We start from the raw sequence: 17332 nt of genomic DNA, 5'->3' as shown, positions 1-17332 counted from the left end.
AACATTCTAGAAGTTGACCAGACGTTGATTCCAATTTCCTCATATTATAATTATTTGATGAAAGTCGATTTTAAAAACTTCTCTGTAGAAATAATGAACATTCATTTTATTTTTCAGTTTTTCGTCAATCTTTAGAAACTTTCCAAAGATTGACGTGTTTCGCTTTACATAGCCAGTATGTATATTTCAATATGTAATCAGGACAACTCGTATTTTTCAATTAAGCAAGACTCTTGACATTGCATCCTGTAGAAAATCATGCGCTAATGTGGAAATTAAAATGATGTAACAGAAAATAGGAAAATACATAAGACATGACAAAATGTCGAGAACTATATAAATATGGTAAAGATGTATCGGAAATTCAGAAAGTGTATAGAAATGAAAAAATAAATAAAACATGAAAAAGTGAGAAATATTTTTAAAAATTGTTATGCGGTGTACAAAATTTGATATAGCGATTAACCCTCATGAGTAAATCATAATTAGCATGTAAAGATTGAAATAAATTGCATCAAAATGTATTTCAGACACGTCAAACTTAATTTTTGGATATGCAAATTTTCACATACAGATTTTGTGACGTTACTTCCCGTTTTTTTAAGGGAACTCAAATGATCGATAGTGCTTCGCAAAACTCATTTTATTTAATTTTTCTGAACACTCATTCTTCTGAATGCAAAATGACCTGCAGCTTTAAATGATTGTTGCTAAATTGGAGTTGGCATTTAAAAAAATGGGAAGGTCTCATATCTGCGATAATCATGACGTGGTAAAAATGTGTGTGTGCGTGTGCACATTTAAAACGTAGATTCAGAAGAAAATTAAAAATTAAGCAGATAATATTGAGTTTAATTCAAACTTTACTACATACATCTACATGAAAGAGCCCTATGTTTATGTTCATATCATATGCAACCCATCCATCTACCTCCTGAGAATAAATTTGACAAATCTGCTATGAGTGAGTTACGCTAAAGGGAGCGATATAAAGCCGAAATTTCAATATTTTCTTTCCGCACTAGAAGAAAATCCGTGCAATAGGAAATTAAGAAAAATTATAAAGTATTGATTTGCCTTTTCTCAAATCCCCGGCACACTTTCCACGTATTGAGGCGGCAGAAATTGCTTGATCGGGGTATTATTATGCAAAACATTTTTTGGACGCCAGAAACGTGCTTTATTAAAAATACTTTCCTTTAATTAAAAAGCCAATTGAATCTTGAAAAATTGAATTTTCACTTTCTGCCTGCAGGCAGTCCATATATTTAATAAAAATCAGCGCTAGATCGGTCGATAAAGTTTAACGACGGAAGTTATACCCTCAAAACGGTTTAAGATAGAAGACCCTCAAGCCGTTAATACAGCTAAGAAGAAAAACAGAAGGCAATAATTAAGGTTACGCCTACAGCAAATGTTTGGCGAGAACCGGTGTCTCTTATATCTGGAAAAAACGTGACCATCTTATCTTTATTAAGTAGAGTTTTGTCGGACCCACGAATTGCGTCACCGTATAGACAATTTATCTTCCTTCTCGAATCCCTGATGGAATTATTGATCATTGAAGTATATTCGGCATCAGCGCATTTGATGAAATTGATGATTTTACACACGAAAATTCCATTATTATGTTACCTGAAAGCCTTTCAGATCACAATCGTAAGTAGGAGAAAAGTAACAATAACCATATTCACACCAAGCTTACCTAGATGATGAGATAAAAGTACACAACTTCGTGTTTCTGCAACTTCTGCCAAATGGCATAATAACAGTTAGAACTTAAGATTCGGAAGTGTCGTTTAGTTCTTTTATCTCTAAAGCAAGATTTTGGCTATTTGTTAGCTGGGTTTGAATATGTATGTATAACCCTACATTCACTTCTGGTTTAAATTGGCCCAAAATACCTTAAACCTAAAAAATTGAGGAATGCCTTTAGTAAAGCGCGTTATTGAGAAATATCGGGAGTGGTAAGGGAGATGGGATCACTGAGAAATTTTCGGAATGATAAGCACCACAGAGCAGACGTGGTAATGCTGACGAAAGCTAGCCGTAGGTAGCATCTATACAAGTTGTTCTTTTCTGCAGCTCTATCCTGTGGATCTCGGTAACCATAACCATAAAAGATGCGATGTTGGTTAAATTTTGGTAAAGTTGGGCAATTTGGGGTTTAAGACTATGCCGTTTGAAAACTTTAAAAATTTCAGTGATTTTCGGAGGTATTCTAGAAAAAAACTTAATTTTGGGAAAAATGTTCTTATTTTTTCCTCAGAGTATTTGGCGAAGAAACTGAAAATGACTCAGACCTCATCAATGCAACTTTTCCACTTCTACAACGTGGCACATTTGAAATCTGACATTTTGATTTTCTTAAAAGCCACATTCATGTTAAAACATCCCTTTTACTTATTTTGATCCCTAATGTTGTGATGATCTTCCTTCTTTCGCTCATTAGTACCAGTGGGTACAGATGTGTAAATTAGGTCTTTTAGAGTTATCCATAAATAATGTCTAATGGAGAAAGGTCTGATACAAGTGCCGGTCAATGTTTATTTCCATTGTTTGAAATGACTTTTCCGGTAAATATTTGAGTCAAATAATCGGCCACTCTCCTAACGTTATATGGCGAAGCACCACGTGATGGAGCCAAGTTATTCAAGCTTAAAAAGTAGAAATATCGATCAGCAATCAAATTGTATTCGCAAATGTATGGGCCAATTATTGAATCGCCATATAAATCAATTCACACAGTTAGTTCAGGTTAGTCCTAAATGTGCTTGTGGCTAACGCCATTGGCGTTCATGTGGATTTTCAGTCAACTAGTAGACATCTTCATTGTGACGATTGAACACGCATGAGTTGGTAAACTTGCACCCATCCGTGAATATCACGTTAAAAACAAAATGAGGAATTTGGTCCAACAGTGCCATGATGTTCCTAAAAAAACTCCACGCTCTGTTTAACATTTTCTGGATACAAGACTTGGGTGATATGAATTTTAAACGGGTAATATTTGTGTTCTCTTAAGAATTTCGTCACTGCCGAATAAGATACGTTTCTTCTCCTTGTGTTCCATCTTTCAAGGTTATCTCTTTGTCAAAGTAGAAATATTATCTTGAGTCTAATAAAGAATTCAACCCGTTACCGTGTATTAGTTTTGAGGGGGTTTCAACATTTTACTCACCGCCTGTACAATTTTCACTTCATTCTAATTTAGTCATCGAAATTTTTCAATTTTTGAAACGACATATTTTGAATTCCAACTTACCTAACTTTACCCAAATTTAGCCGCCTAATATACTTCTGATATTTTCAGGGTTGGGCTCAAGAAACGACCCTATATATGGGGAACGCAGTTAAACCTATCATTAATAAAAACTCTAAGTAACTTGATAATGTATACATCGATTCCATTGTTGACAGTATGAACCTGTGTTTTTTGTTCATTAAGAAACAAAACGTGGACAAAAACCGATGTCTTGCTGTATTCTGAGCGACTAATTATTATAATGATAATGTTATTGGTAACAGTCCACCATACAGGCTTAGAAAGTTCAGAAAGTCATTTACATATAGTAGAAAGTAACTTAAAACAGACCGTTGGGGCACGCCCTCACAGGTAATAAGGACGATTTTACTCCTTTGATATTTAAGCACTGACAACAATTTCCAAAGTAAGAAATAAAAAATTGCTATCTGCATTCTAAAGCGCTAATACCCGATAGACTTCTGACCACCAAATCATGATTGATGCAGTCAAATGCCTTAGGCAAGTCAAACAAGAGCAGTTATCATGCTTTTCAACAGCTTCACCAATGGTGTCATGTACAAACTCGAATGTCTGCAAAGTGGTTTGGCTAAAATCCCCTATTTTTATCACTAAAAAATTATATTTCTAAATGATAATCCGGCGAAATGTCTTTCAAATTAAAATCAAAGGTCTTTCCAAATATTGAAACTACTGGAGGTGTGCGATAGTTGTTTACATCTTTTTTACCTCCTTTTATTATAAAGGGTTTCACAGCAAGTCACTTCACAGCAATTGAACTTATCAGGAAAACTTGACGAAGCTTTCAGCTGTTAAAAAAGTGTGTGAAGGTAGGGACAAGAACATTAGACGAGTGTTTAAACATTTTAATAATAACATGTTATAAACATTTAGACGAAGGTGGTTTGTTAACTCCAACAGTGCTCGAAAGACCATCTCTTCAGAAATTACCAGAAGGTTAAATGAACCATGAGAACAACCTGTCATTTGTTCAAAGTTCAAACAGTTAAAATCTGCATTCAACGATGAACCCTGCGAAACCAAACAATTCAGCATCGTTAAAAAGTGGGAATTGAATTTTTAGAATTAATTTCAATAATTTGTTCTAATGTAAATTTATTCAATTTCTGGTTTATAGCCCTCAGGAGTCCTTGCTTTTCTTTGACGAGTTCTCTACGAATCTATTTTTTATAATCTAATTTGGAACAATCACGGAGTGAACCATTAAACCAGAATACCGAGAGTTTGCAATTATTATTATTGTTGATCATGTTTTTAAACAGTCAATGATTATTATGTCTTAGGATCTGAGAGGTTACACTCCATGGCACTGATTTTACATTCATGACCTCCTTGACGAGTATAAACATTTACATGACAAGCGAAGAAAGTAACTTAACGCATGAGTGTAAAATATTGCGCTCGAGCCGCAAGCGAGAACGGGAATCGCGCGAGTATTATAATAAAAAAATGTCATTCGAGTTATATACATTATTTTTCATACGACCATGTATATAAAAATGGACAAGGACTATGGATAACATACAAAAAAAAGTAAAAGAAAGGTCGCCTTACAAAGACTTGAACTCGAGTCATCGCAGCGGAAACCTAACATTACTTCAACTTCATCAATAAGAATACACATGTAGTACTATATGAGTAATATTCAGATAAAGCAAATGAAGCTTAAGGTTACTTAAAAAGGCTCTATATTTTAGTTTACTCATTGTTGGTTCGGGATTTTGGCAGTAACCTGCAAGGAGGAACATCGATCAATGCAATCTGTATTAAAGGTCATCAAACATCAAATTGGGGAATAATGACTAGATTAACTAGTTACAGTCCCTGAAGGGGTACAACTCGTTAATTCGTTAGAATGAAAGTTATTTTTGATTGGCAGGATAAAGACTTTCTGTGTGGAAATAGTCTATCAGAACATCTCAATGAAAGAATGCCAGTATGGCAATCCACGCGGAAGAAAGGAAAACTAGCTGCCTATTTTCAAATTGTTGAAATAAAAAGTTGGAGCAGGAAATGGTGTAACATCGAATGAAGCAACAATTTAGTTTCAGAAAAGGTGTAAGAAGTTATTGGGCATTTTCAATACCTTATTGATTGATATATCGAAAAATGTTGTAAGAGAAATGATGCCTTTTAGCAAGCAGATCTATGCATGTTTCTTAATGATTGACTAGACGATACTTTTGACATTTAGTAATATTTCACGTAGGACGTAGCTAGGTAGCCAAGTTACCTAATTGACTAATCAATAACATATTACTAGAAATAATTCTTTTATCCAGAGTAATTTATTTCGTAGTGTCCATCATTGATTTCATTTGTTCTAACAGACAAATGTGTTAGCATTTGTTGCCCAGCTACTATCTATGTTTGTTATGTCTACTTTCTAAGGGGAAAATAATAGTAGTAAAGCAGGTCGAGTGCCATGATATTCCTATAAAACGCTACCCTCCGTTCAGTATCTCTTAGATACAAAACCTGGATGATATGAATTTTAAACGCACGATAGTTTTTCTTCCAGACTTTCCACACTGCCTCATTAAATACGTTAATTTTTTCTACTATAATTCTTGTCAAAGTAGAAAGATTATCTTGAAACTAACGGAGAATTCCACTCATTGCCGTTTATTATTTTTGAGGAGATTTTAACATTTTACTCACCGCTTGTAAAATTTCCACTTCATTTCCATTTGGTCTATGAACACGTCTTTCGGGCTTAGAAAAAGTACTACATTTGACTAAATTTCCATGAAGGAATAAAAAATCATTTTGAGCCGGTTGCTGTCTTTCTGAATATTGCTATAGATGTGTTTCTGAAGTAACTTTCACATTTTAATCCGAAGCGTAACACATTTACATATTGCTATTACACATTAGCATATCGCGTTTTTTTTCACTTCTAAAAAGTATTTTGTTAATAAATTTCTATTAATTTGTATAACTGCAGGTGAAATTAAACAAAATTCACGAAAACTATCAAAAATGTTTTTATTGAACAAAAGTATGGATGTTATTTTCCAAAGGCATTTTTGGCTAAAACGAAATTTTTTGTATTTGAACCAAAGACTCACCTTCAATATGCAATTCATCACTGTGGGATTCTTAGGTCAAGTAGATCTAACCCTTTTGTACATATGTAAAGACTTCTCCAGTTTTACGATAAAGTCGAGACACAATCGGAAGTCTTTGAGTCGTAAATAATGATAGTGCCAATACTGTTAATTAGGTTAGGTCTATTAATTTAAGATGAAAGAGTTGTGAGGAGGCTGATGTTACCCCTGTAGGACGCCTATGTATGTCGCAACCTGGTTAGAAGTATTTTCGCCAAAAATGTAGGTTTTGCAATCGTTATCTTCATGCGATTTTGCTATTTTATGATTAACGTCTAACCACCCTTTGTCGGTACTTGTGGGAAAGGATAGCCGCCCTTTGTCGGCGCGGATGAGAAGCGCGGCCGCGCTTTGTCGGCATCTCTGGAAATGTATCGACAAAGTGTTATCAGTACCACGGTAACGACTCAGGTGGTGTCATAAGTCGGTAATTGCCTTCTAGCCAGGGTACGACACTGTTTTAATTACCATTAGTTTAGTATTTAAGAGCGCCCCGAATCTAGAAGGTCCTCTTTCTTTTCGAGTGGCTCACCAGAACTGTTATCCGCAAGCAGAATCCAAAGTGTATCTGTGAATATCAATAAACCCTATTATTCAAAAATCCTAGACAACTATAGAAAAACCTACATCACCATAATTGGGAAAAAAACTTGAACTCAAAAATGAAAATTCAAGATGGTGCTCATAAGAAAAAATAAACCGATGATAATTGTCGAAAATCGAATCGAAGGATTTCAAATATGAAATCGTCACATTGTGGTAGAAGAAAAGTTACGGTAGTAAAGTATGAATCATTTTGTATTACCACCGTATATCATGAAGTCAAAATCTCTAGAAACACAAGTTGTTTTGTAACTGTAACTCATTTTCAGGTCGAATTTGGCAAAGATACTATTCTGTAAGCAGGTTTGGACATGGTTCATTATGTCTCACTAGGCGATATTTTTGGCACTTAGAGATATTTTATGTAGGATGTAGCTAAGTAGCCTTGTTGACTCAATCAATAACATATGACTAAATAATTCATTTAATCAGAGTAGTATATTATATATAGCACTGTGTCCATCATTTATTTGTTTCTTGTAAGGCACCCATGTGTTAATATTTGTTTCCTGACTATTATCTCCGTTTGTTATGAGTACTTTCCTAAGAGCTCTTGAGAGAATAGTGCTATGAAGATAAGTCGCGGAACTTCGTCATCCTGCGTATAATATCTGTATGAGGCATCTGTTTTAAATCGATAAACTATTTTTACTCTAATTTAATGTGGTCATAATATCTTAAGAAGGCGATTTTTGCATAAACGATTTTTCACTTATTTTTGGTCGCAAAATCTACCCTCGGCGGCTGAGAAATCCTTTTTGGGGCAACCTATGCTCAAGAATTTCTTAATGCATAAATTTATAATTCCATCATAGTTCTCTGGGTGCGTTTAGCTAGTAGCGTGATACCGAGCACTTAAATACCGCCGCAAAAAAAGCAATGATTAATGGCAAGAATGCCCTTTTGTGAAATGCTGTGCTCAATAAAGCTGAATCAAATACGTCAAGAATAAAATAATTCTAAATATGCATCCGTATGTAAAAGGTCTTGTACAGAGATTTTAATAATTCATGGAGTAATAACTGAAATGATAAATTCAAGAGTGCAACTCATCTAACTCGGTTTACTCAAGAATGCTCGCTTTAGTTCCGATGCTATTTTCAATCTAGAAGCATTCTCCCTTTTCTGACAGGTTATTGGGTTTGTCGTGAGTTAAACGTGCGACATAACTAGATTTTATAGCTTAGGTAAATTGCCTTCGCGTATTAGCACTAGTATGACAAATTGTTTCCCTTTTGCCTAATTAAGTTACATTTTCACCGTTGTTAACCCCAAACTCTGGCTCGAGTATTTCTTTTTCCAATTCCAACACGTACATACATGACACGCTATTCAGAATTGATTTAACTAACCAGAGTATTGCAAATTCGTTAGGTGCATTAACGTGACCGGTAATGTCCTCTTTCCCAGTTGGGGACAAATCCAATATCCTGCTAGAAAAAGCCATCGCTGGCAGTAGGGACTGCTTGTGGACTCACAGTAGTAACACAATTGTGGCTAAAACTAAAACAGTTTATCGTACCAGCTCTGCTTCAACGTAATGTAAAGTAATTATTCTATTTCCAGCTCATTTACAAAGGGAATTAGTAAATATGGAGCGTAAACCAGAAGCTGATTTCCAGGGAGACGTCAAAAATCTCATAGAACAGCTCATTATGTTCATAATCCGCTGCAACTAATTTGAGACGCACAAACGATATCTCAAATTGAGGTAATTGTCTTTGTACTGCCATGGTTTCACACATTATGCGTTTGATATTCCAGCCAACAATGCTGAGTTACTCCATCAAGTCATTTACTCGGGAATTTAGAGATATTGCAGAAATTCCAACACCCTTTATAAATGCACATTCGCCATTTTCTACAAGTTACTGATAAGTTCACAGAAATAACTCCTAAACTAAACTGTTCAAATCCTAGTCTAAACTGAAAGAAAGACATTAAAGTCTAAGCTGAAGAAAAAGAGCACTTAAAAAATTTCCATATTTGAAAAAATGGGAGATGTATTTACGTTTTGCCACTTTTCTTCTAATTAAATTCTAGAAATTTACCAAAGTTTTAAATTTTGATTAAAGTTCTTGAAGTTTTAAAGTTAAATTAAACACAGTGATGCATTTCTTATCTTAGATATCCGAGGATTTTCAAAATGTTGGCTTAAAAAAGGCGTTTTTTCCTTGATTTAGTTGTCTGTCTTAACGTCTTTCATCCCCCCTCTAAAAGAAATAAATAAATCACCAAATTTTTTTTCTTCGAGTTTTAAGATGTGTCAAGAAGTTTGTCAGTTTTCAAATTTAATAGAATTTAATGATGCATGTGATTTTTTAGATCTGTAGTAAATCTAAAAATTTATGTTTTTCATTTTGTTGATAATTATTTTGAAGCTTTCTGTATCAACGAAACCATTTGGACAATTCTATTCTTGATGCTGAAAAGAATTTTCAACATAGAAAAAATTAGAAATCAAATCAAGAATGTAGTATTTAATTATTTCGATTTTCAAGTTAAAAATCTCAAGTTTTCAAGAATCGAGAAGAAAATTGAGCCTTTACCGATTATAGTAACTTTAACTAACCTGAATAACGTTAACTGACCTGAACTGAATATTCTTCTAATCCAAAACTGCCCTGCGTCATATGGATTACCCTAGAGATTTTTTTATAATAAAAAACTGTAAAAAATCTTTACAAGATATAAAAACTAATCTTATGTTATAGATTTTTTTTATAACGAGCATCATAATCAGTCTTAGTCTAAATGAACCGATTCACCATTTTCTAGAGATTACTTTGAATGATAGCCAAGATATAAATAATTCCTGGAGATTAAAATGTAAAATTTCTCTGAATATGCATTCAATTTAAGCCGGTGTCGAAACAATTACATACATTAATTAATAATAATTGTGAAAAGAGCAAACAACTTGTAAGGGCGAAGTTGGATCCTGCATATATTAGAATTCATTACAGTGTCGGCACTTCACGTTTAAGGCTATTCGGGATTTTCACTTGCATCAACGGAGTTAGGAACTTATATTGTTATTTACGTTGTGACATAGATCCAGCTGGATTTTTAGTGCTTTGCGTTACATTACAATTGCATTAACCAACCTATTCTGGGTGTGCTTTGCGAGAAGCTTATTTGTTACACTGCTGAGATTTCAGGAACTTTGTTTCCAAAGAATATCTTGCTACGGCACAAAATAGATATATCAGTTAAATTCCCGGGACCGTTATTTCAGCCATTGGTTTAAATATTTGTTCGTCCAATGCAATCGAACTATAACAGTAAAACTAAACTAGTTATTGGGTAATACCAATAAAAATTGGTAAATGTCTAACTATAACACTTACGTTGAAAGAAACCTTTTCATAATAAAGGGTTTTATTCCCTTTTATGTATATCGATAGGGAATTTGCAATCGGAAATGCAACTATTGAATTTCAATTCTGAACAACTCAATTAACTAAATTGTCTTTTAAGCTGTGTGCACGAGTATTTACCAACATTATTATACAGCTAATTATTCGCAGGTAATTCTGGACATGATTATTAAGAGACTGGTCATTAAATAATCCAGTCCAAGCAATTACAACTACTTTTTATTAGGAAAGAAGGGAGAAACAGTTGTTTCACAATTGTTTGAAAACTCTCTACCCGCATCGGTGTAACATTATACAGTAAACTAATAGAGGGATAATTTTGAACAGACAAAAACAATCCGGTCTGTCAGAAAAGTCCATTTTCATTATTGTACTAATGTTCTTTGCCTTGCGTCAGCGTTACAGAACGAAAAGTTCGAGGCATCTGGAATTAACAGGATATTCTCAGGAAATGCGTTACAATACAGCCAAAATCCCAAACAAATATACTTTATACACTCAACCGTGAAGTTTTGGACAATTTGTCTCTTTTTGTCACAGTTTCATCCTTTGATAAGCCACTATTTGAGTTACACACCATGCTTTGGCAATTCTAGCATTTATTTCGCATTCAGAATAACTTTGTTTTTTATTTCATAACACAGAAAAGTAAGGTTTGAACTTCGAATTTTTCTTTCCCACAACTCAAAAATGTTATTGGATAATAAATCTGCTAACATTATATTCGAAACGTGTCCTATATATCATTTTAATTTTATTGATTATATAAATTTTATATTAAAATCTGCTTTTATTACGCTATTAATACGGCCAGTAAATTCTTTTATTTTAATCCAACCCCTATAACGCTTAATAATGGCAAATCGATAAGTTTTTAATAAAAAATTGACCGAAATTTTGCTGTTTTCCCATTAAACGTGAAACACTTTTATTAACGAAATATGGGGAACAGCATTATTTTTATGATGAAGACTTGTCTGCACCTTTTAGTAACTTGCAGACTCAGATAAATATCTAAATGAGTTGGGACATTCTAAAGCGGAAGTTAGTTTAAAGTTACCGAGGAACGAGTTTTGCTTTTACTTCTCGAAAAGGCTTCAAGAAATGTCATATTTAAAGAAGTCCAAGTGGCGGTTTATAGAAGGAAGTATAACTTTGAATTTCTTCGGTAGTTCTCAGAACAAAGTTTTGGTGACTAAATACAGATAATTTAATTATTATTAGCTTTGCTTTAAACCAATTTCGTTTTTAAAACGAATATACGTAAAAGTTTGGTTTGACTCACAAACATGATAAATAGAAATGTTTTGATAATCAAATTTCATAACGCAATGTCAATATTCAAAGAAGAAAACACGTTATTATTTTCTTTAGTAGCCCGAGGCTAAACTGAGGAACGGCTAAAAAAAACTCACTTTTTACGAAATGCAAATATTTTCTTTATTTTATTGGACTTTATTTGTTTGAAACGTGTGTATAAACGCAGGAATTTCATAATTTCGTTCATACAAGTATTTACATGAAAAGTACGTATTTGAAGCTTTAATCGAGAGCCAAATACCTTTCAGGTGTGCAATCACTATCATCAAACCCCAATCATTGCCCTAAATGTTTATATTAAAACCACTTAAATTGAAGGATTTTGCGTACTATTCAACGAGTCACAAATATTTGTACGTTAACAGGCATTAACAATTTATGCTAGCGTTCGTTTAAAGTGTTATTTTTCTTTAAGGGAGAATTTGCAGTGTTGCCTGAAAATGCATACCAAACATGCTGAATAAAACAATATCCATCAGCAAGTTGGTTTTTTGCCATCTATATTTGTTAAAAAACCAATTACGCTGCACAATGGCGTTATTGTTCTGTATTGGGTCATACACAATATAAACCCGGATTAAAAATAGGGAACATTTGTGTACTCACCATAAAAGCGTGGAATGTCCTCATCAACTTGGGCGAAGGTATAATAAGCACCACTGAGTCCTAAATAGAAAGGTTTACTACTAATGACACTAAGTAGCAGCGTTTTGATCGCGTTTACTATAACTAGACAGTTCACTGAAACCATTGTCCTATAAATTCTCTAAACACCAACAATAGCTAAGGTAAACACAGAATGACACGGAACAAGAAAATTATGTACAACTGGCAACAACAGCAAACAGGCAAAAGTCCTTAAAAGTTTATTTTTGAGTGACGGTAGTCATAAATTCATCCGGGAGTTCACATGGCAGAGCCTCAAAACATTTCAGAGGGAAAAGTGAGCGCGATTACGACGGAACTTTGTTGGATAGGTCGTGTATAGAGCGGTGTCTGGACACAAAATGGGAAAGCACTCGATGTGCGGGTGCTTTTATCACATTGCCAGAGAATTTTGCCGCCCTTACTGTGCGCCCTTCTGAGAAATGTAGGCTTGCGCCATCCTTTTCTCTATGGATTCTGGTTGCGCAAGCTTTTGCTCCGCTTTCCAGCAAAATATTGCCACAGAAGATGAATCCCGAATTATTTAAATCCCCGACTTGTTTTTTTAATTGGCTTCAATTAACTAAGTATAGTTTTGGTTTTATTAATGGTGTCCCTCTTTTGTTTGAGGGGATCTGTTCTGTCTGCAGAACAATTTAGACTGTGCTTTTAGTTCAGGATCAGTTAATTAATTTTTACGCTATCACACTACGCGTTTCAGGGAAACTGTAATTTAGGGAATTATTAAAGGAATTTGATCTATCTAACTTGATTGAATCGTAAAAAAATGTCACCAGTATAATAACGAAAGAACGATAAAAATGCTGCAATTAAACTCCTGTGATTTATTGAACATTCCTATTATAAACAAGTTGGAAAAAAGTATGAAGTGTTCAGCAAATATTTGGATGAGTAAATTCCTAGTAATTCTTTAGCATCCGAAAACAAATAGGTATCTAGGGGTATTCAAAATATTACATAACTAAATCTACAACGTGACCAATATTGGCGCTTCTATGGTAAAGTGGCACTAACTTTAAAATTTTAATAAGATATTTTTTCCTTCGACTCCTTTTCTCGGCATATGCTTTCATAGAGTACGATGCAGCTAGCTCCAACCATTTTTCAGATAATAATTATATTATATTGCACAATATATTCAATTCTCGACTCATCAAAGTGAATATATCTAAAATAATGAACAAAAAATACTGAAATTTCTTTGAAAGAGCATTTTCTATTTAACACAAGGGGCTTAAAAAGAAGTATTAGACTGCGTGTTAAAAGAAGACATCAACTATTAGTAGCGAGAACAATCAGGAGATCAGGTCGCACAAGAAATCCGGTCAAATCAAATTACTGAGAAATTCCAATGAATTTTGTGGTACTGAGCAATTGCGAAAATTTCAATAATATAATTGACTTATGATCAATATGGGTTACTGTGTCTTCGCAAGGATATAAATCAGCTCAGTTCTGGTCAATAAGAAGGCGCAAAAATAGAGTCAGGTGAGACCAAATTAATAAGAAATACTAAATTATACACAAAAGAGCTGCGATTTCCGGTAATTGCTCTACAGGTTCTCCAGATATCGGTGTTACACCACTATGATTGACAGTTGAACCCTTTCGCTTTTTACTCTTTAAGACTCTGTTAGCGATGTAGCTCATTTATGGAGTGAGAATATAGAATCAGTAGAATTTGGACTTCGCTAATTCTCGAAGTATCGGCGATAAAATTTAGATAACTGGCAATGAATAAGTACTCTAGAACCAATTTCCCCTTTGGAAATTACAAGTTGATGCATGATGATGCAATGTAGATTTAAAATTTTAATGGAACATTCTATTTTTTCCAATTGGAGTCGTTTTTTCGATACATGCTTTCATAGATCTACTCTAACCATTCTTCAGACATTTCTTATACTGCGTTTAAATGCGAACAATTAAAATCATTTAAAAAAAATCTCATATTAAACGTTAGGCTTGTTTAAAGATAAATATAAGGTAAAAGGTAGAGGTTTTTCTATTTAATACAGGGTGTCTAACTGCGTATTACAAGTATGCGATTACATATTAGCTTTCCTAAATCTATTTACAGGAGAAGCGAAAACAAATCGGATTACATCTGGTTGCCCAGAAATATGAGAAACACATCAGGTAATTTCGAGTTATTGGTAAATTTTAAGAACCGCACTATTGTAGATGCAAATCAGTTTGAAATAGGAATTTAATCGCGAGAATGAGTCGAGCGATCAGGTCACACAAATTTTCGTGAGAATATAAATCAGGTCAGTCGTAATTACTTCAAATCGCAAAAATAAAATCAGGTCAGCCCAGATTACTAACAGATATTAAAAATATGTCAAATTACTTCGGGGCCTATTATGTAATGTTAGTATTAGCATCCTCTGGATATTGTAGAGAGATGGAATTGACGGTTGTAGGACAATGGAGCAAACACTAAGGTGCTTGTTTCATTGTTCGTAATGTTTGGACTGACATCCTCAGTCTTTATTAAGTCTATCCTATCGGTGACACAGGATTGTCAAACGCGTAACTTGCTCATGTGGAGTATTCCGAGAATGATGGAAGCTTTGAAGGTACCTGGCACCGTAACCTGAAGGGTGCCTGTATGTACGAATGTTGCACTGTATTTGTTTCATTATCCGAGTGCATCAAACGAGCAATTTACGGCTTTGACAATCGTGTCTCAAATATAGAATAGCCTTGCTTGAAACGAATCAAGATGTATTGTTCTACTACATCCGCTAATTCCATCTCCTTTATTACCCAATGTTAATATAAGTATCCTGCTTCTACTTCTTCAATTATTAATGAACCACTTCACGATAGACTCCGTGAGTTCAGATTAACTTTTCCTCTAATAATTGAAAGTTCTTAATACATCTGGATTCGAATAGATAATCAGAATGAGATCAAATGTTTCCAACTGACCCACCGATCCGCAATTTTCTCCCTAAAATAAAATGAATTTTTAATTTTTCCATCAATTAGAGTGATTCCTGAATCGAATCCCCTGTGTGAAATAATCGTGCCGGAGTGTTTATTTTTGTAAACATCATTTATCAGCACGCAAGGTGGGGTCTTTTATTTCTATAATGAAACAGAAAATTCCTTTATATTCGTCAAAATATGGAGTACAATGAAGTAACCGGTAATGAAGGACTGTTTAAAATAATGGATAATATTATTTTAAAATGGACATTGAACTTTTAGTCATTATGGATGACAAAAATTTCATTCTGGGTCTGAAATCGTAAAAGGAAAGGTGTGTTAAAGTTAAGGTATTTGGAATTGGAGCAAGAAACTTCAATGTTCAGCTTCATAAATCAGTTCCTTTGTTTTCTTCAATATCACGTTGTGTCTGACACTATTGAGGTTAACTGTTCCTGCCAGCATGCAATCGGACAAAATTGCAGTACAAATAGAAATTAACTACTTCAACAGACATAAGATAATAGGACGGTCATTAGTCGGTTCTATTGATGTTCAAACATCATTGGATATGACATTTTTCTTTGTTACGTGTCCAATATCGATATTCACGATTCAGTATTTACACGCTATTTAATATTTTACCAAACTTCGTGAAACGCCAGCGCATATTTGAGCCTGGATTAGTCCAAAACTCATCTACGGATTCTAACTAGTACTTTGGCAGTATTTTGACTTAATAGAGGGAATTAGTTATTATCAGCGCTGCGTCCGTGTAAAAGAAAATCGCTTTGAAAACTATTTTAAAGCGAGATAAATGAAATCCAATAACGTTATAAAGGGCTACCTTTAGATGTCTTCTAACTGAATTACCTAGCACTTATCTGGACACTGCTCATCCCGAGAGGCTTTTACCCTATTTAGTTTATGTGCCGTTTTAACTTTCCTGGCATGTGACCACCTAGTTTACGTCGAAACCCGAAAATATTATTAAAGATAGTTTAGATCAGATCGGATCGATAAAAGCCGCTTGGGTATGATCCACTTTTTCTTTACTTCCCACACGCAGCGCTCTTTTTTCGAACATGTTTCGTGAGAATACGGGGTTTTTCCCATAAGCCAATTCTCTAACGAGAGTTCAAGTCTTTCCAGAAACACTAAACCAATTTTATTTTTGCATTATCAAAGTTTTCGTTAAGCCTTTCCGAGACAGTTAAAATTCAGAATGGATAAGTGTGACGAAATCGGGCCTGGATACGACTCTTCGCCAAAGTAGTAAAAGTTTACCTATACAGAAAGTAGATAAGATATGTAAGAGACGTGGAGAGTATCCAAATTAGAGTAGTTTTACAGTTAAATTATATTACCTTCAAGCGTCTTTATGCGCCTAACATAATGAGGCCTTCCCGGGCGTGCTGTAATCAAAATCGGCTTTTATTGTCTTTAAGAAGTCATTAATCCTAACACAACGCAACCGCACGCAATTCGAAATTTAACGGTCTGATGATATTAAAAGTAGTTTCGCGTATTTGCCACTTGTGGGCTTCAAATTACTTTATACAGGGAATTGAGTCCCACTACTAAAAAAACTCATTTATTTCCTGACGATACCGATATATGAACTTCGGACGTGTTACAAGAGACAAAAACAACTAAAACAAACTTGCCACAAACTTCTGAAATAAGTCATTTGGACGAAAGGTTTCGAGTTCTTGGAAATCTGTAGGAAATTAATTGCCGGTCATTTTTCGAAGTTTCCAGAATTGGTATTGAAATATGGACTTCAATTCAGATACTTTAAGTAATAAACATGCAATCCTTTCGTCTTTGGTGTAAACAGTACTTTCGTCTATACACTAATCATAAAATGAAATGAACATCCTCATGTTAAAAATTGAATTGAATATCTCAAAAACTGTCATAGTTACACCCGCAATTCAGGACAATTGAAACTTTGGCACCATATACAGGGTGATTCTTAACTTATACGCATTAACTTGGGAAATTATAGCTGAGAAAAGTAATGATTA

General features: G+C 34.2%; 1 protein-coding gene across 4 annotated transcripts in view; it reads right to left on the bottom strand.

The window, feature by feature from the left end:
* Positions 1-12686, bottom strand: part of Ptp99A (Protein tyrosine phosphatase 99A) — a 217263-nt gene extending 204577 nt beyond the window's left edge. For all 4 annotated transcript variants that reach the window (XM_066391188.1, XM_066391189.1, XM_066391190.1 and 1 more), the window contains exon 1: positions 12306-12686. In XM_066391188.1, the coding sequence (XP_066247285.1) occupies positions 12306-12450 (145 nt within the window). In that variant the 5' untranslated portion in view covers positions 12451-12686. The remainder of the gene's footprint in view (positions 1-12305) is intronic.
* Positions 12687-17332: the final 4646 nt, after the last annotated feature.

Source organism: Euwallacea similis, chromosome 6, assembly GCF_039881205.1.
Source record: "Euwallacea similis isolate ESF13 chromosome 6, ESF131.1, whole genome shotgun sequence".
Taxonomy (NCBI): domain Eukaryota; kingdom Metazoa; phylum Arthropoda; class Insecta; order Coleoptera; family Curculionidae; genus Euwallacea; species Euwallacea similis.
Note: the sequence above shows the minus strand (reverse complement) of the source record. Positions and strands in the feature narration are given on the sequence as shown.